This window comes from Streptopelia decaocto (assembly GCF_964273445.1).
Source record: "Streptopelia decaocto genome assembly, chromosome: 13".
Classification (NCBI taxonomy): domain Eukaryota; kingdom Metazoa; phylum Chordata; class Aves; order Columbiformes; family Columbidae; genus Streptopelia; species Streptopelia decaocto.
In genome coordinates, this window is record NC_138668.1 from 9,066,205 (window position 1) to 9,093,597 (window position 27,393).

The 27,393-nt window shown below is 46.8% G+C and overlaps 1 protein-coding gene across 2 annotated transcripts in view; it reads right to left on the reverse strand.

The window, feature by feature from the left end:
• The window catches only part of RAB40C (RAB40C, member RAS oncogene family), a 32,571-nt gene that overhangs the window by 3,669 nt on the left and 1,509 nt on the right, over window positions 1–27,393 (reverse strand). For both annotated transcript variants that reach the window (XM_082064859.1, XM_082064858.1), the window contains exons 3-6: window positions 11,020–11,080; window positions 8,776–8,836; window positions 1,642–1,719; window positions 999–1,221 (exon numbers count right to left, since the gene is read on the reverse strand). In XM_082064859.1, coding sequence (XP_081920985.1) covers window positions 999–1,221; window positions 1,642–1,719; window positions 8,776–8,836; window positions 11,020–11,080 — 423 coding nt within the window. The remainder of the gene's footprint in view (window positions 1–998; window positions 1,222–1,641; window positions 1,720–8,775; window positions 8,837–11,019; window positions 11,081–27,393) is intronic.

Here is a 27,393-nt window from a genome sequence, read left to right on the forward strand (position 1 = left end):
GTCCATCATGTGGGCCTGCTCTGGGAAGTCGGCTTGAGGGTGATTTCCCAGCAAGCGGCCACACGAGGGCAAGCTTTCCCCTCCAGCCCGCCGCCAAAGCCTCGCTGCTGCTCACGAGCAGGCAGCCAGCAGGTACAAGTCCTGCCCCAGGAAGAGGTTCAGAAGAGGTTTGTGAATGCAGCCCTGTTCCTGCTCTCCATCTCCCTGTGAACTGGAGACAGCGGGATGGCAGCCAGGTCAGGAGCCCTGGCAGATAATTTGGTGACTGGGGCTGACAAACAGGATTTTTCCCTCCCTCGTGAGCAGGAGCTGAGGATCCATGTAAAGTCACATCACCCCCAGAGCACAGATCTCCTGCTGCTCAGGCTGCCAGTGGGGTATGCTGCTACCTCCAGTCAGGAATGTGAGAAATCGGACTATTTTGCTTTGAACACAACAGGGTGAGACATAATGTGGATTCTGCTCAGTCTGCCACACTGTAGCACATGTGCCTGGATATATGGGATACCCCAGCCCACTGCTGCACGTTGACAGCAGGGATGCAATCTAGTTCCTTTCAGCTCCTTGGGCTCTTTCTGCCTCCAGGTTTCTCCCAAACAGGAGACACAGGCTCAGGCAAGGGTAAGGACAGAACTGCTTAACACTTCGATTCATCCCACACAGCCGTTTGATTGGAAGTACTTTCAAGTTGTGAGCTTAATTGCTCTCAGCCTCATTCAGAATAAGTGGAGAGGTGCAGGATGCCCCAGAGCAATTCAAATCCTAGACATGCTGAACTGCCTCTGGAGCTGCCCATCCCTCACCGCTGGGTTCCTGCGCGTTGTGGCTCAGTTTCAGCTTGTCTCACCAGAGGCATTTCTCCATGTCAGGTGCTTTCAGATCCCACAGCTCCTAATAAACAAACCTCCCACCCAGGCAGTCAGTCAGTCCTGCCCCTCCGTTTCCGCCCAGCCAGCTCTCATGCCCTCCCCGCACTGAGCATCCTCCTCACCACTGACCTCTGTTGGGTCTCCAGATCTTCTCCATGCCGTGCCGCATGAGGACGATACGGGACAACTCTGTGAAGGACTCTATGACATTGAAGTTGCACAAGGGGCTGACCTCAAAAAACGTCATGCAGTTCTTCTCTGCATAAGCCCGGGCCTGCTCTGTTGGCACCTGCCGCTTGAAGGCGAGGTGAAGCCTGTTTCCCACCAGGATTCGGGGGACACCTGGAGCATGCTTGAAAAAGGAAAAAAATTGAGAAATCGTGGTTTGTCCTTAGTAAGGGCAACTGACACCCAGTGTTCTGCTTAGCTGCAATAGCAGTGAAGGGGAAAGAAATAAACTGCTTTGTGACCGGGCGGGACTGCCAAGCAGTATTACTAAATAACGAGGAAGACTAATTTAACCCTTCCACAATGGGTTTTAGAGGGAACGTTCCTATCTTCCCTGACCATTCCCAAGCTCTTTCCTATTACTGCAGATTTATACAGAGGGAAGGGCAGACACTTATCCCTTTGCTTTGCTTATTAGCAGACTCCCATCGTTTCCTCTCCGTTGCAGAGCCATTCTTGTCCCCATAGCAGAAGTGGCACCTCAGGTGATACCTCCCCAAAGTTTTGCTATAGACCACTGCATGTGTTCTTCTGTTCAACCTACCTCATCTATTTCCTTTATCCATCGGTCTATCCCATCGAAGGACCAGCGATTAGTGATGTCGTACACCAAGAGAATTCCCTGGTGGAAGAAAATCAGGAGCAATCAGGAAATTTCATAGCAGGCAAAATGAAAGGGAAACACACCTGAAAGACGACCTCCATATGAAAAAACCAAAAGGCTAAGGGACAGAACATTGTTCCAGCTGCATTATTTTGTGCTTGCGAGGGCAAAAATTGAGACAACAGGTCTGGACTAACTCAGTCCCAGACAATTAGGGAAAGTTTTACACCTGTTTTGGCTTGAATATCCCTCAAATCATTTCCAAAGTAGCAGTCTCTACAAAGGAGGAGGAACTGTCTCAGTGACTGTGTACCTGGAGGAGCAAAACACACCGTCCTCCTGTCTCACTGACACAGGAACAGTCTTTTTCTTTTCCCCTTATGCAGAACAGCTGCATTCAGCAGGATGGTAGCAGAACATGGCAAAGTTAATAAAGCACACCCATCTTCAGCGTGTTTCCCCTCTCCAGAGCCTGTCTCATGCTGTTGTCCCTTTGTTGGCAAGGAAAGATGCTGATAAGCAACACAGCATCTCTGCAAGACTGAGATCTCATGGCTGGGATCCACACCAGGCTTTGCCAAAGGCAGCTGGTGTTGCTAATCGTCAGTGCCACACTGTCAGGGAAGAAACACAGCACAGCAATGCTGGCAAAGCCCGGAGGGTCAGATCGAAGGTCTCACTGTAGGACCATCCCCACCACCCTTTCTTTTGAAAGGAGAGGTGCCTGCAGCATCCTCAGACCCACATCCGTCTTCCCTAACGCCACCAACATCCATGACTCACTTCCCAGTCACCTCTCAAGGTGCAGCACAACAGTGCTGGCTGCCAGGACAGGCACAACCCAAGGCAGGCCTGTGCATGAGCCGTGACAACACGGAGCAGCACCTCGGAGGGTCTCCACACTCACCCTGAGCCCGGTCAGCAGGGCTCAGGACCACGACTGGACCGGCCAGCCACCAGCTGGGTGTGCAGCAGCTGCTACTGAGTGAGCCTTCCTTGACTCAAAGTATTTCTGAGGACAGACACAAGGAAAGTAGGCTATGCGTAGCCCTGCAGGCACACAAGTCAACGCATCAAGAGCTGCCTCTCAGTACCGGCTGGGCACATACAGCATTTAAACAATTGTCTTAAGCAGCAGCCTTTCTGCTCCTCTCCCGTTATTTTTCTGACTTCTTGTCACTCTTTTCTTTGCAATCAAGGACATCTCAAGTGACAACGGGCACTTCAAGGTTACTTCACAGAATCGCAGTTGAAGATGCTCTGAAATGGGGACTGTGGAAGAACAGATTATCTGGTGCTGTGAGAGGAGGCAGCCCAGCTGGGAACACAGTGCTGGATGAAAGGTAACACAGCAGCCGTGAGACTGAGCTAAGGGCAAACCAAACCAGCCCGAGCTGACTCCAGGATAACAGATCACTTGGCAGAACAAGTCTTCTCTGAATCAGGGGTATCCTCTAGGAACAGACGCCCCTATGGCAAGTCCCCAGCACAAGCAAAAGAGATCTTCAGTTGGCAAAGGAAAGGCTCAGCTGGCAGCATGGTCCTCCCAAGGAGATGCCTACATACCGTGCAGTGAAGGAGGGAGCTGATGAGCTGCCCAGCGTCTGTCCTGGTACAAGTCAGAGACCATCAAGTACCTCACGTACCAGTGAAGTTGCTACTTTATTCATTGAAGTGGAAAACCCACTACACAGATGGGAAACACAAACTACGCAGTCCTCCTGAAACACAGCTTTACTGTGTTTGCTGCTGCCAAAGCCCCTGATCAACTGGGGAAAGCCTGTACCAAAGCTGTGTACTAAGACATGATGTACCTCAAGTTTATAAAAAAAAAAAAATCAACTGTATGAGATCCAGAAGACACAGGAATGATAAACACCAGGGTGTCTGAGCCACAAAGGCACTTGAAACCTCATAATAATGTCTCGAGCTGGCACTTAAACGTTCGCCCCACTTGGAAAAGCAGCCTTGGAGTACGCTGGGTGTGCCTCAACATTGTTTGCCTTTCTCTCGCAGGTCTTTCATAATAAGCCGCTCCCACGAAGCCTGCCCAATTTTGTCCTTTTGAAAAGTCTTGATCAGAACAATTCTGATTCTTGGGCTTTATCCCCAACCTGATTGCACAGCTCTTCCACCCCAGGCAGTCACTCTCCAGGCAAAACTTGCTTTTTCTGTTCTTGTTGGCCCTCCAACATCTGCACCTCTGCGTTCGTACCATCTGCAGAAAGGCTCAAATACGCAAAAAGAAGAGGAGAAGGTACAAAAGGTATGTCATACACAGTGGGTTGTTTTTCAGGTTCAATAGCCCAACATGAAGAGCAAGCCCTGCAAAGTTTGGGTTTAAGGTTTTTCTGAGGGACCTGTCGATGAGTTTTCACAATTGCAGAAGTATTCGTGGGGTGTGGGGAGCAGATACGTCTTCAGTTTCTTCCAGGGAACGTTTAGAGCTCCTGTCTATAGAGTCCATAGTTATTTGCAGTGTCATTTCCAGAACAGTCAAAAAACTTCATATTCAAAAAGAATTGGAGGTTGTTTTTGTTTTGGAGGAGAAGAGAAGCAGTTTGTTCTAGGTTTCAATAGGAAAAAAAGTACGAAAGTAGTAATGATTTTTCATAATTAAAAAATCCCACCATCCCAAAGATACTGCTTTTCAAGAACCAAATCAAGAGATACGCTTAAAATATGTATCCTGGTAGTAGGAATTTTGAAAAAAAAAAATAAAAAAAAAGATACTCTGAGCTTTCTTTTCATTTTTGTTATATTTTTTCGACTTCTGGCTTCCAAAGCTGTACATGTGAATGAAGGAGAGTCAGGAAATAACAAAACAAAAAGTTTGATGACCCCCGTCCAAGACAAACTGCCAGCAAGTTAAATAAAATCTACTTATTTTATTTCTGGATTGACAAGTTCCTTTAGCCAAGAGAAACAGACCCAAGCCCAGTTTGTGAAGACTGCTTCTGCCAGAAATATGCACTAGGAAGAGAGAGTTCTTAAGCCTGCTGGCAGCAGCAGCCTGGATCTTCTTAAACAGGACTAAGGATAAAACAACAGTAGAAAGGCAGCCCCGGGTTCTCAGGAGCAGGGTGGAAGGTCGAGGCCATGATTGCTAAATGCGAGAAGAGATGCACTGTCTGCCAGCTTACCCTCCCAAGTCGTGACACCGCTCCACACACGCATGTTTAGAGTTAATATTGTCAAGAAAAGCTTCCCAAGGGTCAGAAGACACCAAGGCCAAGCTGCCTAATGCTTTGCTCCTGTCCCCACATCCTTCCCAGCACTGGTATTAAGACCAGCATTACTGTAACTCAGTAGAAGATGGAGGAAACGGCCTTAAAAGCCTCTGGCCAGCTTGTGGTGCTGCCAGATAACCTCGTACTTCTTCCAAGTAGCACTGGCATGCTTCAGACACCACGTTTCTGGAGCACACATCCCAAATACTCTTTGTCATCACCATTTTCTGCCCTAGAGAGAACAGAACACAGACATGCACGCAGACAGGGAGCTGGCTGTGGCTCTGCAGACAGTTCCAAGTTAAGAGCTGTCGTTTTTTTCCTTTTCTTTTTTTTAAGTCTCCTTTGGAATAATGTGCACAGAATTTTAATTTACTCAGCTAGACAAATGAACAGTTTCCCATGTACAGCCTAAATTGTTCTCTAAGTGCCTAGATTGGCTGTCAGTACCACATCTCTATACCCCTCAATTTTTAGTTTCACAAAGCACCTTTGTGTCGTGTACCCCAAGTTCCTGCTGCACAGAAGTGAAAAGCTGCATACTCAGGGTTCTCAGACCAAGGGTCTTCTGGACCCCACACCAACCCTCCAACAGCCTTTCTTCTTTTTATCCTCACCAGCCTACAGGCTTCTGTGCAAGGTGGAAGACAAGATCTGTCTTGGGTCTTTTCACAATCGATTTTCAAAGTTCATTTCCACTCTGTGGGGTGGGGAGAAAAAGTATCAGCCTTGTCTGCTTGCTGCAGGTGCCAGACCAGGCTTATCAGTGACAAACTTTTAAAAGTGACAGAGAAGCACCGTGCTTACCCAGCAGTGCAAAGCAGACTTCTCCAAAAAGGCTTCTCAGATGCTTCAGGAGCTGGATCTCCAGCTACTCACACAAGTGTGCAAGAACGCGGCTGGGGGAAGCAAGCGCTCGCACGACTGCCAAAGACCTCAGTGCAGCGTGGCCAGGAAAGCATCACTCACTGGTGTTCTCCACTGATGGAAAAAAGCTGTTGCTGAAGAAGGCTGGGAGATACCCCTAGCCTGGATTTTACTGGCCCATAGGATGAAGTAAACCATAAACAAAAGATCCAGCATGAAAGCAACCAGAACACTTTGTCTCTCCTGCTTGCTCTTTCAGATCTATGTTTGGTCACGGATTTCCAGCTGGCACCGTGGACCCTGGCTCATGGGCAGCAACATCATGCTGCCAAACCCTTTCCCAACAGCATAATACATTGTTTATTTGTTACTGAGCTTTTGATAAGCATTTTGGCAGGCAGGCGGACTCCTCCAGCAGCTGGACAACCCCCATGAAAATGACCTGAGGCAGGTAGAGTGTTTGCAGCAACCAAGAAAGCCATAAGGTAGAGCAGAGTCCACATGCTAGAGTCTGCTGAGCTGTCAAAAAAGCCACCACTTTCCTGCATACTAAGAAGCCCTGAACAGGATAAACAGCAACTACTCAAATCACCTGCCTAAGCAGAACTCAACAATATTCATTATTGTGTTAGGGTTGCAGCTTTGCTGTAAGGTGGGAGCATTTCTGAATGTTTATTGTGTCTTCCTGTAGGTGGTCTGAAACAATTAATGAAGGACCTTCTGTACCACAGTCTGGGAAGAGTTGGCAAGTCATGTTTCCAGAAACAGTTTAAATGACTGGCACATGAGGACATCAGGAATGATACTGGCACTACTTCTTCCTTGCTAGATCAGAAAGAACCACCATGATGCTTTCTCCCCTCCATGATGACTCTTTGAGTACCTTGTATTTGCTCAGAGCAGCCAGAAGAGCCACAGCTGCACCCAGCAGTTGAGATGAGCCTGCAGTCCAGGCTGAGCAGAGCATGAGGCTGGGCTGGGTGGGAAAGGAAAACTCCCAAGAAGGTCTGCTCCCTATTCAGAGACTGTTTTTCCACTTTGAAACCTCTCCACAACAAAGATTCAATTCTTACAACTAGACTTGAGAGACAGTAAGGTGTGTGGGAAAGTCGGTGTGCTTCCCTTACTTGAAGGCACTTTTCATACCAAGTATTCTCTTAAGCACTGGCTATTCAGATAGAGTCACTCTGTTCCCAGCCACCCCTGTAAGGGCTGCCAGGTCTCCTGCTCTCACAGCCAACCTGTCCAAGTCCTCTTTGGAAGTTCATTCTTCAAATTCCCCTTGTGCTCCTCATGGGAAGCTCAGTTCAGTCTCACTCCTCTGCTCGCTCCAATTCAAGCATTCTCTTTACTACTTATTTCACCGTTCCTGTCTGCCCCAGTTCGCTGTACAAGCTCTGGCACGTGGGTGCAGCTCCGTGGAGCTCCAAGGAGCTCACAGACTGTGTGAAGGGGAGAAACTCCCTTGTACAACACTTTGGAAAAGCAGGTCATGCTGCAGATGGGGTAAAAGTTCTCAAGATGATACTGCTAGACATGTTAGTTGGGAAGCCTGCTGCTTTCTATTCCTAGTTTGATTTGGGCATCTGACACAGCAAGGTCTCAGAAAGACTGACCAAAACTAAGTTATGTGGTCATTAGAAAACCACACTGACTGATTTTATTCATTTCTAACTGGTAAGGCAAATTACATGGTCTCAAGTCCACAGGTTATATTAGGATTGGAGCTCTATATTTTTATGAAACTTGGTATGGGCAGGGGGAAGCTTAAAGATAAACTCACACATGGGACAGTGCATGCGAACGGGAGATCCTGTGCTCTCCCACCGTGCAAGGTGTGCTCCAACGCCCCTTGCCTTGCACTTCTGCAAGCACCAGGAAATTGGCCTCTGCTTCAAAGGAGCTGCCTCAAAGCATCCCCACCGCCAGAGACGTGCACAAACAAGAATAAACAAGACACTGGAGCAGATATCAACAGCACATCCCAGGCAAAGTGCTCTCACATCTCCAGCACAAGCGAGTTTGCAGGAAGTTTTAGAGAGAGTGACAGATTTTACCAGTTAGCAAAGCCAAAGTCTGCAGCTACAAGGAGCAAAAAGCCAAGAGCAATAGTGGCAAGAGCTTGAATAAAAGTGGCGAAGTTTCCCAAAGGCTAGGAAGCTGCCAGGACATTGGCACAGTCGGGAGGCTGATATATAGCTTCCGATTCCTAGCGTCTAAGCGAGAAGGAATTTTCTCCAAAGTCTTCCAGTTTGGAAACAAAAGGAAAAATACAGTATTTCATTCAATTTAGGAAGATTATCCTGGAGGAACCCTGTCACATTACTGAAAGCACTATTAGCTAACAGGAGTTTTTCAGAGGATCACAAGATTCTTCTGCTGTTCAGAATCTAGGTGCTGTTCTGGAGCAGGGCCCAAAGGAGACACTCAAAATGTAACGCTCTGTCTCATGTTTTACGGAACGTACTTTGCGATCCAGTTGAGCTGCTCTAGTTTTAAGCCTGCATCAAACATGCAAGTAGAAGCCACACTATTTTTGGAACTGACTTGAAGGCAACACAGACTGAAAGAACTCCATTGGGAAAGCCACTGTTATATTAAACAAATTTGACAAACCTCAGAAACTACGCGCTTCCACATTAAAGCTAAGGCAGATCTAGAGCTAGAATTGCCTTGTCCTCTATAATCCCCATCTTCTCAGCCCTCCTCTAGAAACTAACACTGTATAAAGTCTGTAACAGACATTTTATGTAGGAGTCTAGGAAAGTCTGTCATTCACCCCTTCTCTCCTACCATTTCACAAAAGCAGAATACCAGGCAGCAAGATGACATGCAGTGCCTCCTGGCATTTACATAGAACCCATCTTTTGATGCTTGATGTGTTCCTCTTCAGAGCTCTTTACTACGGCATGAAAGGTTTTTACAGCCTAAAGGAAAAGCAAGCATGCCCCATCAAAGCACCAAGAGCAGCACCTACCTGGGCTCCCCTGGAGTAGGATCTAAAAATGGTGCAAAATCTTCCTTGCCCTGATGTGTCCCTGCAACAAAGAAAAGTAAAGTTACCGCTATGAAATTTGGAGAATGGAACCCCATACTGCACACCTACTATTGAATTAAAAAAACCCAACAAAACAGTGTTGATCTTGTCAGGTCTTTAGAACATACATGGTATCCAAACTGCTCTTCACAGTGTTTTGGGGAAGATTCGGTGGGTGCATCACCACCTTTAGTTACAGTCAGACACTTCAGAGTTCTCGCTGTCACTGTGCTACCCACAGAGAAGGTACAAACCAAATCCACTCAGCTTCAGCACTACCTTATGACGTACGAATATGCAAGTCATTTTACTCCCTTGGGCAAAGGATCTTCTCTCTAGCTCCCTCCAGTCCATGGGAACTGAAAGTCAGAGTGAGCCTACAAACCTCTGCTACTCCTGGAGAACAGCTGACCTACCCTAAAATGAACATAACCACTTGAGACAGGAGAAATTGTCTTGCGCTGTCTAGTTTCACTTACTTCTTCCAACACATTTTAACCAAAATGAAACAAGTATCTTTATACCCAGATCTCCGACAGACCTGGCTAATCATACCCTACAGAGAGCTCAGGAACAGGACTAGGGAACAGTGTTTCTTACCCACTGAGACAATAAAGGCCTATTCAGTCACTATTATTCATCCTGACTGCAACTCATGACATGGTATAAATAAGTTTGCCTACATTACTGGCACCTCTCAGGGCCTGTGGCAACATCTGGGACAGCAGGCCACAGCCCAGCACACTGATTTCACCAGCATATACTGAAATGCATCAGGGTAATTAGAGACAAGTTATGATCTTTCTCATAGCTATTCACCAGGCCAGAAAACAAGACGCACTAATGACCACTGAAAAGCCTGATGAATCCCTCAGTCTCAGGTTTGAACCAACTATATGAAAAAGGCAATGACCTCAAGTTTAGGACAGTCATTCTTTCAGATCTAAAGCGTTCACAAATCACATTCTTGGTCCTGGACATCAATCTAACAGTCTGTGCTTAAATCTCCTTTTCCCCTAACAATCAAATAATGGGTTGAATGAGGGAAGTAATGGTAAAAGATTTCACTAAGGCATCATAAACCAATGTTACCAGCTTTTCAGGTCCTGTGCTGTTTTTCCAGCTCAAGAATTACAGTATTAAAAAAATGACTGCTTCAAGAGGGAAGCAGTAACTAACTACACACTTGGGGCTGAAATTTTAAAACAGACATCTTACGAGAGAGACAAAAGAATATAAGTGGCACATATAAACACACAAGCTAGGAGAGATAAATTAGCTGCTTCTGTTCTTTTGTAAGAAAAATGAGGACATTCAGCTTCAGAGAGCAGGGATGTAATTAAATCACGAAACTACACACTGCTAGAGTCAGCCACTGAGGTTGAGAACACGGCGTTCATTCCTACTGAACAATTCACACAGATTACCAATATTCCTGTTACTTGACACAGCATTGGTAAAGGGGCTATTTAGCTTCAAGTTCTAAGGCCTGTGTCATTCTCTGGTAGATCCGGGTGAAACCCAGAATAGGGGCAGGCTACCTATCCTTCCTCTTGCAGCTGCAGGATTGCTGTGTCAGCATCTCAGCAGGCTAAACCTTGGACAAAACTGAGCCAGGAGGACTCTAGATCTCCCTCTGGTGCTGACAGATAAGGCAGGGGCCACCTCTCCCATGCAGCATTCCCCCATCCCCATCCCACTGTCAGGTCACTCTAAGTCCTGTTCTCCAGGGGTTTACCACACTCTGACAATAAACCAAGAGCAATGAACAGACCTCACAGTTAATTTTCTATTCAAACAATTAAGAGATATCCAGCTTCTGTAGGAGCTAAGGGTTTCACCCATTTTTTTTCCTCCTCATTTCCTAATCTCTTGTCTGTATTTCTCATCCTAGAATTTCAGGAAAATTCATTATTGCTTCCAAAATAGTACTGTTCCCTCAGTGGCTGAGACCTGCATGGGAACATGGTTGGCTGTGACGGACAAAGACTGAAACCAGATTATTCCAGCAAAGAACAGCATGCTGTTTGCACTACTCAATCAACGTAAAGAGGTCTGGTTTGCTAGAGTAACTCCCTGGTAAGAACAGCCCACAAGCCTCTCCGCAGCTTGGTACAGCATCCCACCAGCAGCCCCTGCTCACCGGTCCTGCGCTTGCAGCCAAAGCGGCTCAGAAACACTCACCAGAGCTCCAGCTTGACCCTTCTGCCATCCAACAAGATAGTAGTGGTTTTGTAGTCAATTCCTGAAAGGAAACCAATAAAAAGCTGAGCAAACACTGAGCAGGTCTTCAGAGACAGACAAGAAATGTACTCTGCCCACCCAGATCTATCATTTCATGTTTACAGAAACTGATATTTTCTCCCCCTGGCTCTATTGCATGTTTGTGCAGGGCTACACAGGCTTAATAGAAATAGACCTCTGCTTCAAGACAACAGTACTCCTGTGGAGCTCTATCCCTTCTACCTAAAAACAATTAACCCCTAGATCGCTTCTTCTCCATTTTTGGATAAAACCTGTTAGGACTCAAGCTGTAGGAGATTCAGTGGTTTGCAGCATTATTTCAAGTGACAGTATTAAGTTACAGACTTTTGGGGAGTGAGCCAGAGGTGAACAATTTAGAAGCACTCCTGCTAAGACCCACCATCTCTCTACAAACATCACTGTCTGAAACAGTCAAAGGATGTTTTGGGAGGCAGGTGATACTGAAAGTCTGTCCAGAAAATGGACAGAAAATGCTGTTTCTTCCTGTGAGCAGCTCTCAGGTGTGTATCACAGGTCAGATAAAGCAGAAAGCACTCTGTCTTTACGGAGAGCTGAGAAGGCAGCATGACCACCTGCGTTTCACAGAGCCACAGCGCCAGAGCAGCAGCAGCCCCTCCAAACCACAACACCAGGCTGTGCTGATGAGCCACCCGCTCACACAAGCGGCGCCCAACATCTTCAGACAGAGTTTGTTAAAAACCAGGAGACTGTCTCACGTTCAGGCAGAGAAAAAGTTTATAAAAGGCGCAAATCCACCTGCAAGAAACACGTCCAAACGGAGCCGAACATGCCACTCGCTGTGGCCCCAGGCACAGGAGGGAAGAGGCACAACCAACTCCCACCTTCTTCCCCAAAAGCTCAGGAACGGCCAAGGGGCACCAGATGCCCCAGAAAAGCAGCTTCTCCACAAACTCCACTTAATACGGTCCAAGTGTATTGAAGTTGCTTAAACAAAGCTCTGTGCACCATTACTGCACACCACTAAAGCATAAAATAATGTACATGTCTTTAATAAAGCAGAGTTACTTCACTCCAATTAGATCAACTTTATTTTTTCCTCTCACCAATAGATATCAAATTTCCAATCTATATTAAAAACCCACCGTTGTGTTATGACCTGTGTTTCTCTTTTCCTGCAAGGAGCATTCTGCCCCGATAAACAGACAGACAAGTTTGTCAATAAAGCAAATGGATTTTTCTGAGTCATCAGGAGGAGCTCTCTGTTAGTGAAAAACAAATTAGATTTCAGCCTTCACAGGGTGTTATAAAAAGCAATAAAGATAATTATCTTAAATTCCAACTATTTCCAGTGCTTTATCACAGAAAATAGACAGTTTACATTTTATCTTCCTCCAGAGACAAATGAATGATCCATATTTATTTTCAAGGGGATATAAATCTCCTCTGTCCCCAGGGATGGTGAGCAGTAGTGGGAGCATCCAGACATCTCCCAGTTCCTGAACCACGATCACCCCCCAGCACAGGCTGACAGGTCGTTAGGGAAGGGGCTAATTAATGCAAAATCCCCAGAGACTTTGTTCCATGCAGAGCTGCCCCACTCCTCCTCAGACACACAGCTCCCTGCAAGCAGCAAGTCCTCAGCATCCCCTGTGCCAGCAGCCCGCGCGCATGGGGGAGCAGCTGTGTGCAAGCACCGAGGAGGGGGAATAACACCATTTTCAGGGCACAAAGGCTACGTGCTTCCAAAAAACACCACTGCCAAGGTGAAACGAATCACTCAACTATCAGCTCTTGAAAGTGAGAGAGGCTCAGATGGACCGGAAAGAGAAGAAAACTCATTATTGGAAATGCCAAAACTCACAAACTCAGAAATGCCCTCATTAGGCTCCATGTCCATGAACTGTCCAGCCTACACCCCAACACAGGGAACATGTGTTCCCTGTGACAAATATATGTGACTCGGTCACCAGAGCTGGAGGTGGTAAAGGCCTTTTCAGAGGATTGTACCCCTGCAGTACACCCATGAAACTGGCCTGAGGATTTCACATACACTCAAGTTAAAAGCAAAGCTGTTTTGACTTGTTATTCTAGGCTATTGTCAGCATTTAAGCAGTATCTGGTAACACAGGTTGGAGGAAAGTGATGTACGTTTTGACTTGTGTACACCCAAATCTGGACGAGGGGCTAAATTTACAAAAGGTTTTTTAGCAAAAACTCAAGATAACTACAAGCTACAAGCTCACTGATAATGACAAAAACTGCACAACTGCAACACTTGGAGAAGATTTCAGCTTCCCTCTTGTAAACACCCTCAGTGTGTCAGAACTCCCTGTAAAGCTTGCATGCAACATTCTTCTTTTTTAGACTGTATTTTTCAGCTGGTGAGCACTTGGAGCAGAACGCAGCTCACAAGCGCAGCTCTCCTGTCACTGCACACAGCCAGCTGCCACAGGCAAACCCACAGCTCAGCAGTGCTACAAAACTTGCATCAACCACAGATGCCCTTAAAATCCCAGGACTCGCCACAGTGGCTAATGCCGATGCTGGCCACCGCACAGCTGGTACCTTCTATTTTAGTGCTGGTAATGCACAGCAGTCTCCCAGGCTGTAGCCTAGTACGTACTCTTCCCATTTAGAGCTGATAAGGAAGCCAGGCAGCTCCGCTAGCTTTCCTAGGCCCAGCCTACAGCTCAAACTCAGCCTGGGCTCCCCCCTTGTCCCTGGGTCCTGGGGACAGAGGGCCACAGCAGCCACTAGATGCCACCATTTCACAGTGGGTGCTGGCAGCATGACAGCAATTCTGCACTGTGCCAGGCTAGGGCTGCTCCTCTGCCTCTTCCTTTCAGGCAGCTCAGATGCCAATAAGGGAAGTTTTTAAAATTTAATTTCTGTAGTCGACAGGGTTTCCCCCACCTGAGCATCACCTCTGCTTGCAGCCAAGTACAGCTCATCTTGAGACTGACATTTATTCTCAGCCAGAACGTGCTTTGATCCCCCGGATGGGATGCGCTGCTACAAACCCCACGCGATGCTCCTGCGGCGCAGGCAGCACCAGCAAACCAGCCAACTCGCCGCCAGCAGCTGCCTCCGCAACCCTGCCCAGCCCTGGGGCACACAGCACTGGGGCAAAAGAGAAAAAGCAAACAGTCTTCTTTAAAGCTTATTTTATATCAACCAATCTCTTTCTTGACCAATATCTAGCATGATGCAACAAAATGAATGAGGCTTGGAAAACAAGTCCGGGCTGTTCTAATTTAGGACGCAATCTGACTCCTCTGCTATTTTTCCAGTCCTGCTTTAGACTCCTACTTACGCTGACGCCATCTCAACCCCACTTCTGGAGCCGTGAGCCGACCTGGCACAAGGCGCTCTGCAAAGCGATCTGCTGTCACCAAGTGATGTCAGACACCCAATTCCCCTGCGCAGAGCTGGGTTTCACGCTCCCGGGCAAGACTCCAGGGAATTCTAAACCTTTCTTTCTTTTGCCAATTGATACAAGGAAAACCTAAAAGCACAAGCCATTTTCCCATGGGAATAGGCAGGATGTGTTATAGGAAACTCTGATCTCTTCCAAATTACTCATGCGGAGTGCAGCACACTTCACATCAATATGACCTGTAAAAAAACCCACACCCAGTCTTCGCTTGACCCGAAAGACTACACCTGATGTGACCAGGAAAAGCAAAAACCCTCTAAGAGAAATGACAATTTTCTTCCAGCACTTGATACTACTTTGTATCAGGCTGTCAGTCCCTGTTCCTCCTGGGAATTGATGGCTCACAGACAGACGTCCCTCTGCTCCACCAAGCCTCCGAACTGCATCTGCGCAAGGAGCAGCACATCCAAAACACGATGGAGGAGGCAGCAGGCAAGCAGACAGGCGGAACTGGAAGTCACATTGGACAAGGTAGAAAGACAAGGGAAATGAGTATTTCATGCTGCTCTCAGGCTCTCCCTTTAAACAGATTAATATCTCAGGAAAATCGCTTTAAATAGCTCAAGTGAACAAGGTTCTGTAAATATTTACTGCTGTAAGCACGGCAGCTTCTTGGCTCTGTGTAAGTTTTTGTTTTAGAGAAAAGGGACAATTTTTTAATTGCAGACTCTCAAGATGACTCTGCCCTAACACCCGGGCAGGGGAATGGAGGGTTGCCTCCTCTTAAAAATGTAGATTTGAGCAAAACCTCCCAGCAGTAAGAGCAGCACGTGCCTTTTTCCCCCTTCAGCTTCCCAAGGTGATCCTCACTTTGTGCTGGCGTGTGAGCATTCCAGCTCCCGGTGTGATCTAGAGCCAATACTGCATTCTAGGTTACTGGTCCAAATCAGCTGTCCCCCTCCATAGATGTTGTAATGGTCCAACCCCCAATTAACAGCTCCACTGCACATACACAAATTTGAAAGAGGTACAACCAGGAGGAGCCCCATGACAGAGGGACAAAGGGACTTGCCCCACATTAAAGCAAGTCAGCAGCAGGTTGGCAGCAACATCTCCACTTGGCATCTGCAGTGTCTTTAAGAAGAACATTTTTTTTTCTCCCACAAATGTGGGGCAGAAGACATTCCAGGTGACGCTCAAAAATCTCTTCCCAAAGGGAAATAAATAAAACAACACTCACATGAAACATTGATATAGCTTTAAGACAAGCTTGTTTTCTTTCTGAGAGACATTCTGCTTATCACTTAGAAGTCATTTAGAGTTTGTGTGAAACAGATTGGCCAAAGATGCTTTTGCCACCTCATTTCTTAAATGGATTGTTCTCTGCTTGTGGGAGCTGGGAATCCACCACCTCGCTTTCTGTTAGTCCACCCACAACAGAAACCAATAAATGTTATTTGAACTTCATTATAATCAGTTCCCCCAGCTTACAGACGTGCTGTACAATGCCAACTCAGCTTTGCTTTTTTTTTTTAATATTAAACTGGGTTCAGTTTATTTATCATTCAAAAGTCATCAACCAACCTATTTGCAAAGCAATATATAAGGTCAATAGGCAAAAGTTGAGGTGTACAATGATGACGAACAAAGGCCAATCTTTCACTCAATGCATTATATAAATAAGAAAATAAGATAAATTGAGTAGACTTTCATTACCTATCTGACTAATGCTCTTTTTGGCAATTGTTATTTTACCTACAGACATAATAAAGCCAGAGTGGCTCCATTCTGCAACTCTCCTAATAACGATGACATTTGAGTCCTCAGAGGAGGACTGATGAGCCAGATGTGACTGATCCATTGGCACCTCTAGAGAAATGCTCTGCTTGACTGGAAAATTTTAACACTGGCTCACAAGCCACCAGAAACACTCACTGTGTCACCACAGCACCTCACCCAGGGAGCCTGGTGACAGATCTTCATTTGTGACTGTCATTAATACAGCCAAAGCCACCACGCCACAACTGTCTAACTGAAAATGCAGGATTTTCCCACAAAGCACCCCCAAATGCTTCTGTTTTCCTACAGGTCATCAGCTCTGCTGAGTCCAGAGAAAGGTCTAGGACTTCTTAAAAGGTCTTAAAAATGTGCAGGTCTAATGCCACACTGACCAGTGACTGCTGGGAGGAGGGGAGAGCAATGGGCTGGAATAAAGAAAAATAGGAGAACACACAGGAAATATTTAACTTGGTGAGATTTCATGATGAACTCAACTAAGCAGCTATGAAAGGCTGGTTGTGTTGCACTGCATTCAAGATCCTTGGGAGAAAGTGATGTAGGACTCTGTAAGTAGCTGGGAAATCAATAACTGAAAACTGGAAGGTATGTAGTGATTATAAAACAGGCAAGCAGCATCAATAGTATCGAGCAAACCCTGTTTCTCCTGAAGCAGCATGGAGAATACCTCCCAGTTAGTACAGTGGACTTCACAGACACATTGCAATGCATTTGTAACTCAAGTATCATGGAAATCTTTACTTAATACAAAAGCAACAATGAGAAGCCATAATCATCCAGTATGTAGCTGGTCTTAAGGCAGTGAAAACACTCATTTAAAATTAGATAAATGCCAATAAATACTTTAGAGTGGGTCAATAAGCTATAAATATATAGTTTTTCCTTCCATTCTGCAAAATGGGAAAGAATGAGTCTCCAAAAAGCTGCTTAACAGCAAGGACTCTAAGAGCTGCAGCTAAGCAGAGACAGGTAAATTTAGTTTAAAACCTCTACCACCAGTTCAGACAATGCTGTGGATGCCAGCAAGAACACCATAACCAACTGTGAATTTCTGGGAAATGAGAGCCCTGTCCCCTCCCTATCAGTCCCTTACCAGCCAGATTCCCTGGGAGGGGTCTGGGCAGGGAGTCCCCTCCACCAAGACCCTCTTGCAGGGCTGGCAGAGCCTGGCTGGGTATCACTTGGGCTCCCCAACCCACCACGGTCCCTTGGTGCACCTTTGGGGACATGCAGGCAGGTTTTTCTATCACATAAGGCAGCAGTCCTTTTATTTGCATGCACAACACAAGCTGCTGAAAGGTCCCTCCCTCTCCCTCCAAAGGGCTTATACAAACCTTCCAGTTGGATTCAAAGAGGAAAAACCAACTAATTAATCTGTGCAAAAACCAGCACAGTGACTGCACCTCTGACTTGGTAACGGGAGCCTTTCTGTGCTGGAGTAAGTTCAGCCTAAAGCCATTAGCGCAGAAATTAATTTATCCCAAATGCCAGCAATCACTGAGCAGTGTCCAAAGATGATTGTTTATTTTACCAAGTCCCTGGGTGTCACAGATGTTAACTAGACCTTTCTCAGCCATGACTCTCACAGCTCAGCTTTGAAACGGAAAGCCACCGTGTGCGCAGGCACTGCGTGAAGCTGCACGGCTCCTTTGGAAAGCCAGAGCGACCGCAGCCACAGGTGTGGGGAGAGTGGCCAGCAACAGCACCAGCCGGCAAACTACCCCAGCCAACGATTTCATAGCGGCAAGTTAATGGTGAAAAGCAATAATTGCAGCAGCAGCACCCCGCTCCTGCCAGCTACAAACCCAAGGGGCTGGTGTGCCACAGTTCCCCCAAAAACAAGTGGGTGGGGATGCACCCCAACCCTGCCGAGTGCAGAGAAAGGGTAGAAACAGCAACATCCAACCAGTTCCATCCTCACCAACAAGAGAAAGAGAATAAGCAAGAGAAGAGAAGGACTGCGAGGTCACAAAATTGAGGCCAAAAGGTGGGCGGAGTAGCTCCAGGTCTGTGTTGGGACACAACAGCAGACCAGCTCCAGAAAAGCCCAACCTAAAACCAAGGCAAAACCCCACAGACCAGCACCACCTCCACAGCCAAACTGCACCTGCTGTTGGGGTGACAGCAGGAATTTGGACACAAAGGACACTGGAACAGCAGCTCAGCAGCACTGACTGAACCAAGACTCTCCCTGTCAAGGTATGTGACGGTGGAACAACCCCCCACCCACAGGGTGTTAGTCACAAGCGGCATTCCCAGCCCTCTCCAGCACCCGTCTTTGGGGTGTACTGGGAGCTGTACACAAGGTCAGGCCAGGAGGAACAGAGCTATTCCAGGACAGCTTCACAGCATGTTCCTGCCACACAGCCGGCACCGTACAAACTCATCAACTTCTCCACAGGCTCTTTGTACAAACCAAAGTGGGCACTGGCCTCCTGGGACTCATTTTCCTGCAGAACAACTGTATTCCACAAGAAGACAGCAGTCATTACCCACCCCCTGCCTCACACACACAGAGCCCCCGTCACCATGTTCACACATTCCCTCTCATTGCATCCCACATCCTGCACCCTTTCATTTCAGAAGGGTTTATAGTGAGATGTTCAAACAATTGTCAACCTACAGCTACTGGGTCCAGCAGCCAAGCTGCTCCAAGAAGTAGAATGCAAAGCTAGGATACGTTATGAGTACAGTTAAAAATGCCTTATTTTGGGGAGTTCTGGCTTCTGGGTGTTTGTTTTTTTGGGGGGGTGGTGGGCCCTCACCAGCCTATGAGTAAAACAGCAGCCAGGGCTGAAGACTCATATCAGAATTGTTTGCTTGTGTGCAAAAGTCAGTACATAGTGACTTGTCATTTCATTTCTAGTCAAATGAGGTGGATGGGTGTAGAAATGACAGCAGGCCAGGAGAAGCCAGCTGTTGAACGTACATTCAAAGCGAACAGGTTTACACTGCAACTGAATGTATTGGTCCAACACCAAAATCCGCTCCCAGGCAGCAGGCGGCTGCTGAGGCCAGTGCCCAAGTCACATGTGCACCAAAGACACAGGCATTGAAAATCCTCTGATTTGAGTAACTTCGAAAAATTGGCAGTAGCATCTGTGCACAGAGACACCACCAGTGCATTATGTTCCACTGCACCTCCCAGAGGAGTTATTTTCTCCATCACCTGTGATACTAAATCATTTAGAAAAAATGTAGTATGAGCACATAAACACTAGTTGATGAAAAAAGTGAATTCAAGCTATTCAAATAACAACTGATGAAGTCATCTGACCTTAAAAAGTGTGTACAGCAGCACATTAACAGCTGCAATTTAGCTAGTCAGCTCAGAGCTGTCAGCCACAGAAAAAATCCCTTCCAAACAACACATGAGCTCATCAGTTTGAGTCATGCATCCAATCACCTACTCTTTAGATAGACAAACAACAAGTTATCTCCATCAACAACAGGGGCCAACAAAACATATGCTTTAAAACAAAGGTGGATTCACCTCAGGTCTGTGCCTTTTGGTGGCAGCGTTTACCTCGGCAGTATTACTTTTTGTTTTAAGCAGGGTGATAAAGTTCCCGAACAGCATCACGACAAAACACCCCCAGCTCCTGCCTGCAGAGCTGGAGCTGAGCGTCACAAAACATTTGCTTTTGCCACTGCACTCTCATCCTGTGTTGTAGCTAAGCGGCCACCTTGGGAACGAGAACAAAAGGTCTCGGTTCACACCAGGCACGCAGGAGGCCAGCGCTGCTCCCGTACGGTGCTGGCTGGAGGACAGGGTAATGTCAGCCATCTGCTCACGCCTTCGTCATCTCCTGCTCACAAAATATAAAATTCACTCCTGCTGAACAACTCAATGGGAGGTAACGAGGAGCCTTCCATTATTTAACTGTGCAGCCGATGAGTTTGAGCCACTCTGAGCCAAGGAGCTCGGCCCCACTCACGTGGCCAGGAGCCCGAATGAAGCCCAGCACATCATGTGAGCTCCTGCCAACTCAAGGGAGCTGCTGCAGCTTTCAAACAAATAATAGCTTGTTTGGTTTTGTAACCAGCCAAAAGCAAAACACTTATTTGGAGACCTTTAGGAAGCCCAGATTTGCAGAAAACTTCACTTGTCCACTGCCTGCTCCACAGCCCAGCAGCATTTCAGGAGCTGCGTGGTCCTCACACAGAGGAATTCTGTTCTGGACTTGTTTAAGGATGACAACTGCATCTGAAAATGGCACTTGGAGCCAGAAGCAAATCTGTTGCTAAAGCTCAAACAATTTCAGCAGACACCCGGGAAGTCACAGAAACAGTCAAAAGTCAGTCCAGAATCAGGGATGTTAAGTGGATTTGTGCTTTAGAAGAAAATCAAGATTGATTTTATGCACAGAAGCGACAACAAACAAAAGAGTTTCTTCATGCTTTGCAGTTCCGATCTCCATAAAAACTATACAGCTGCACGCAGAAACAAAGACAGCCTATGAGGAAAATCAGAGGGCACCATAACAATCTTCATTGTTGCTGGATTGTTGTTGCTGGAACACCAAGATATGCTTGGAGACAAAAAAAAAGAAACCCACCCGGCAACACGAAAAAAAAAATTAAGTATTTGTCCAAAACACCTTAAATATCAGGACACTGAAGAGGTTCACTCTCCGCACTCACAGCTCTCAACACTGATGTTAGTATGTGAGAAATGCTGCTCTACAGCACCAGCCCTTCGTGGCATCACTACAAGGTGATGTCTTCCCAGCACCAGGCACAAGGTGCTGGGCTCACACAGATGGCTCCACATCTGCCTGGGGATCCTGCACATGGATCCAGACACACATGGCAGCAGTTTGTCATCAGTGGGACACTCACCCACAGTCCTTCCTGCCATCCACACCCTGCTGTTCTACGCCTGTTGGCATCTCCAGGTTTTGCCATTTAAAGGGTCACGTTGCAACAGAGGTGGCCAGCAGCAATGCAGCCATCTCCAGTCTGAGGCTGTACACCCAAACACCCTGAAAGGGGACTCTGGTGTTTCAGCTGGGTGTAGATAGTGAAGCACAACCAAGCACATGCACTTGCAGAGCTCCTGGAGCAGCTATGGAGAGACCACTCACTATGAATTTCACCAGCTCTTGAATTTGGTCTTGCTGCACCGACCACGAGCCCTGCACCGCGAAGGGACCACTCCACACTGGGAGCATCATGACAGCTGCAAACATTGGCTTCATGTGTTCTGTTTCCAGCAATAACAAAAAATCCCTGGGGATCTGACCTACAGTACCTTTCTGTGTGCACTCAATAGTCTCTACTTGCCTGAAAGGATCAGCTGGCCCTGCTAGCAGAGCAAGCACCCCTTTATGCACCTGTATGAGTTGTGCCACATCACAGCGGCTCCAGAGCAGCTCTCAACAGCCCGAAATCATGTTTTTGAAGCCCCCACCTCTCAACCCATACTGGCATATCCCAGGTCCTCTCCTCCTCCTGACTTTACAGCTGTTGCAGTATCTTCTACAAAACTGCTGGTTAAATACAGCCTTCCAGTGTCCCCTTCTGCCTTTTTCTTCTTTAACCATCAATGGTTTAAACAGCAAGTATTTTGTTTTAATAGAATGAGGATTTTTGTCCAAATTCAATGCCTGATACTGAAACAGCTGTTAACGCTGCACAGCACATACAAGACGTTAATCACTTCAGGGGTGATATTTATAGGAGAACAGGTGTCAAAGTTTTAAAATGATAAAATATTGTCTAGTTTCCCAATGGGGTGATGGTAATGAAACAAAGAGGAGGTAGAAAAGAGGAAGAAAATCTGAAAAGCTACAGCTATGTAAAAATGCTCTTAGCAAACAGAAGCCCTAAAGGAACAATCTCTGAGCTGATGTTGCAACTCTACTACTACTAAAACTTTTGCAGAAACAAACAGACCTCTTTGACGGGGGCCCTAGCCCTAAGCCACAATCCCCTACGTCCCAGGAAAATTTTATTTCAGGTGAGTCCCAACTCACAACAAAGCGTTTAGCAAAACAGGGTTGAAGATTTTCACATCAGAGCTTGCTTCCTTCCTTCTCTGCCTGCAATCAAATAGAAACCAGTATGACATAATTCTTCTGTATCACTGCTCGATCTGTGCGGAGCCTGGGCTGCTAGAGGAAGGTGAGGGGCAAAGGGAAAGAAAAAGAGTGAGGTTTTAAAACCTCAGCTCCAAAACCTAAGCTTGTAGTGTAGCTATTTGCAAGTGCAAGGGAAAGATGCTCTGCTGTTCTGAAAGAGGGAGGCTGGAGGAAAACATGCCAGGGAACAGCTGGAAACAAAAGCTGATGGAGACAGGGTGGAGGAGGAGGAGACATTTTCCATGGGCTTTCCTATGCGGCTTATATACTGAAACAACTGAACAAAAAAACCCCGCACACCAAGAGAAGTGGACAATGCCATCGCAGGATCCCAATAGAGCAAAACTACTCGCTTTTTAAAAATAAAAAAATACAGAGAAACTTTTAATCCCAGTTATTACAAGAACATTCCACCCATTTCAGATTTATGCTGTTTAGTTCGTATCACCTTTGTGAACCTAGGCCTCAGAAACACATTAACAGCCACATAAAGGCAAAGCCTTAAAACAGGGGCTTAGAGGTGGTGAGAACTTCCCAGTGCCATTGTGAATTTTGCAGAATAACTCCCCCACTTTATAAGAAGCACAACAAAACCACAACCCTCCTGAAATAACCCTCCTATGGTGCTGTGCATCCTTAATCCTGACTTCAGAAGACATAAAAACCTGCTAGGCACTCAGTCTGGGGTTTGGTTTTTGTTTTGATGGGGTTTTTTTTTATTTGTTTGCTTTGTTTTGCTTGAAGTTTAAGCCACAACTAGTTAGTCCCACCTCACGCAAAGACAGATGTTCGACACTGTACGTTTGGAAATATTATTCACACAAAGGAGTAGTTAACAATGGAGAAATAAGGGCTGCTGGAGTTGTTTCTCAGCCAAAGCCTGCTCTGATGAGATCAGTTTTGTGTCCCCGATGACAGGGAAGTGAACATCCCTGAAAGACATTGATGCAAGTGCTGGCAGACATAGGGAATTGCTGCACCAACCACTCTCTGCTCTGGAAACCATCGAAAGAGATTTCCAGCAGCATGACCAGTGCGGTCCAGCTGAAGCACTCCCTGCAGATCAATTCTGCAGTCACTACACGGATACGATGGTAAGGCTGCACTTAGAACTGCTGCCCTCAATCCTCCTCACATCAGAGCGCTAAAACTTCAAAATAAGACACTATGCCAATTAATACAGTCATGCCAGAAAAATAAACAGCAGTTTCCACTGGTGTGGAGCATCTGAAACTGCAGACCAGCCCAGCTGGATGGCTCCTGTCTCCCACTGACAGGGACAACGCTGCTCCGCAGACAGTGGGAACACACCCGGTGGCACGTGGCGCAGCGAGGAGGAGGAGGAGGCAGCAGAGAAGCAGCACCAGGATCAATGTTTCCCTCCCACTGGTGACAAAGAGAGCCCTGACACGCTGCAGCAACGCCAGGGTGAGCGCTCAGCTGCAATCTCAAGGCTGTGCTTGCCATCTGTAGCTCCAGTGTCTATGCCCTGAAGGTGCCAGTGCATCAGTGCAGCTCTTCCCGAGGTTTTATCACACACAGGTACACACGGAAACTGTTTCTTGTAAGCTCAAGAAATGAAGGTTAGATGCCATCAGGTATTTAAAGAGGTTCTGTCCTTACTGCAGCTGCAGAAGTTTAACACAAAACTGCTTGGTCACGTGCTTTGTTAAGGCTTGGGAAAAAATGAACCAGCGATGGCAAACTCTGCAGCAGCTCGGCAGGACCTCCAGCCAAACACGGCAGCAAACACAGAGGCTGTGGATGAAACCACCTCCCCGAATAGTCTTGGCATCTCAACAGGCAAGGAGCAGAAGGACAGAGAAACATCCCCTCGCACACGCTTCGTGGCAGCGAGGGTGTCAAGACAGCACACCGCTGTTCCTCCACCCCTGAGCCACTGGTTGTGCTACAGATTATCTCCTGGTTGGCAAGTAACTAACTTGAACACTGCTATGAAGCAAAACAGAGCAGTTTTCCAGGTGACGTTTCTGGATGCACGCTGGTGACTGAGGAGTCAGAGTGCCCTTTTGAGAAGGAGTTACAATAAGACATGCAAAGAAAGTAATTGTTGTAGAGAAAGACTTGAAAGGGACAGCTTAGGGACCTTCAAATTTAGACAGTTGCACAGAAACAACCATTGGGAAAAGACATCCAAAGATGTGAGTCACTCACATAATGAACCTGGTAATCTCACAGCAGTGAGGTCCCCAGGCACTGGCTGGGAGGGTCCTGAGCACCTCCTTCAGCACTCTCCTTTAACGTGGCCTCTCCCTGCCCTCCAGGCCAGGGAAAGGGCACAAAGCTACTGCCCCAGACCTTGCTTCTTGCACCAACACCAAGCCGTGGTGGGCTCAACCCCCCTGCCCAAAGGCTGAACTCCTTCCACTCCTGCTACAGGGGAAGAACTCTTGGGAAAGATTCAGTTTTTATATGAACCATAAAACTTGCTGGTAGCTATTTCAATTGAGCACTTAAGTTGCCTTTTGCCTAACATTTCCTTGGGTTTTTGGATAGCAGTAGGGTAACAGAGCACCAAAGGATGATGTCTGAATTAAGGCGCTATGTCCCAGCTAAGGGATGGGGTGGAAACAAGTCATCAGGGCTCACTGCATTGGACCGGTCACTGCACCAACCATGTGGCAGGGCAACACTTTGCCTTCAGCTTTCACATGCTCCTTGAAAGGAGATCAGAGTGCAGACATAAGGCTTCCTTCTCATCGCTTTCTTAATACAAGCTGAGGACAGGGAAAAAAATAAAAATCCATCCCCCTTCCAATCAAAGCCATCTGCTCAGAAACACATTCTGCTTTCTCCCTAACACACATTTCTCCTTTCCTATGGGAACAGCAGCAGGTGAGGGGGAAGGCTGCCGCAGAAAAAGCCCTCCATCACGTGAGGATGGAGCACATCGCATCCACGTCTGCGTGGTGAGATCAGCCCCAGCCCTATTTCTGGTGCACATGGGGACCGTATCATACAGCAGCAATGGCACCCGCGCCTGCCGAGTGCTCCCGTGCAAGGAGTCCTCCCCTGACTCACCTGGCACTGGCTTCTCAAGCAAGCCAACAAACCAGCTGGATAAGATCATTTCAGCACAAGCACATGAATAATTAGACATTTGAGAGTGGACGTATGACACAGTAGCGACAAAGCCACAGGTACTTCAAGTGAGGAAGAGCTCTGTCCTCCTTTGGCAAGACACACACACCGCCCCTTCTTTCACAAGCAGCTCCACCACATCTCATTGTCCAAAACCATGCTGTAACCAGAGACATTTCTGTCCTGCTTCAGTACTTGGGGAAGGATAAGGACAGATCCCAAGCAGGCAATTTAAGTACCAAAGTGACAAATGATGTGTCTAGTTGACTCGTATCCGTGAATACAGCACACAGTTTTGCTTCGAGTCAGCTGTAACACTGTGGCTCATAGCACAGGGCGAGAGCAGCTCTCTCCTGTACCCTGGGAGAAGGAGCAAGTGCTGGGAGGAGAGTGCATTTGACTGAAAGGAAGGATTTTTGGTTCCTGGGTGAGGTCCTCTGGCTTTTAAGGGTGGTGGTGGGGCTTTGAGATTGACACCCTCACTCCACCACTGCAGGATCAGGGAGTGGATTACGTGAAAGCTGGGAAGGAGGACAACACTAGAAACCCAGAAGAAAGAACCATAATGTCCTCTCAAAAGCCCACGTTTTTGCCAAAATACTAGTAAGATGGCTTAATTAAGGGTCTTCTGTGGCTGGTGAAGAAAAAGCAAAAGTCCAATTAAGTTAAAAACATTCAAAACATTTCAAAAACCTGTGTCAAAATAGCTACAATTGGCCAACACACTAAGAGCAGCAGACTTCAATGAGACAGAGGGCATGGGCACCATGGCTTTACCCCTCCACACAGGAGGCTGGAAATCTGAGCTTGACACAAGACAACCCAAACACAAGATCAACCTAAAGCATATTCCATTTCACACCGGTAACACAAGTTCTGTTTTCTGGACAGATCAAACTAGCTGTGAAAGACACAAAACTTGTTTCAAACATGGGGATGTGTGGTCTGGGAAGGGATGAGGAGGAGGATGACACACATGTAAAAGATTTACAAACAGAACCACTACATAACATTCCACTGTTGCAGTTTTGGGATAGCATTAGGTACGTGTCAAAAAGGAGTCTCTAGCTGTTCACAAAACCCAAGTGCTTTTGTGTCAAGGGATGGTTGTCAGGGCAGAGTGAAAGCATGCTGATGGAGAAGCGTGCCCTGTCACTATGCACATCCCAACTGTGCCAGAGACAGAGGGAATTTGATTGCTGAGGCTATCAGGAATACCAGCAGTATCAAATACACTCGTATTTCAAAGCTACTCCATCTGATTATCTAAAAGGTGCGTAACTTCACAGAAGCAGAGACTATCAGAGCATGTATTACTGTGAAAAAACAGTATGTGACCTAATTCTCTAATTAGGAGTGGGTTTGACTGCCTACAGGAGATGACGGAAGGTTCTGAAAATACTAGTTCCCTGAGATCTTTTCCTAGCAAAAAGGATGGTGATATTTGGCTGTAATGAAATTGTGGGTACAGAGACAAAGCTTTTATAGTGATAGCCAAAGTCAACGTTCTTGGTGTTTTATGTATATACCGAAGAACCCACCACACACTCACTTAGCAATTGTACTTATTACTCCTGCATCAAAACAACAGTTCAAACCATCTATATCAGAAGACAATTCCAACTTTAACACTTCACTTAAAACAACAACCCTGTTACACTCTTCATCCCTTTCTGCTTAGTAAACACTAAGCACAAGAAGCAGCTCCCAGATGAGGCAGGTTCTTCAGAGACACAAACTCTCTTCAGGGAAGCTTAAAAGTGCGAAGCATCTCCTTGAAGGCAAACCGCACCAGCTTAGCCAGACACTCAAGAAGATAAATGATACCACAACCTTCTAGTTCCAGAATTTGCTGCTCTCATTTCACAAGCAGCCCAACTTCTGAGTCACCGCCTCCCTGCAAATCTCTGTGGAGCAGGTGAGCGCTTGCATCAGCTCCTACAAAGCTGGTAGTAGCTCTGAGAATGGAGCACA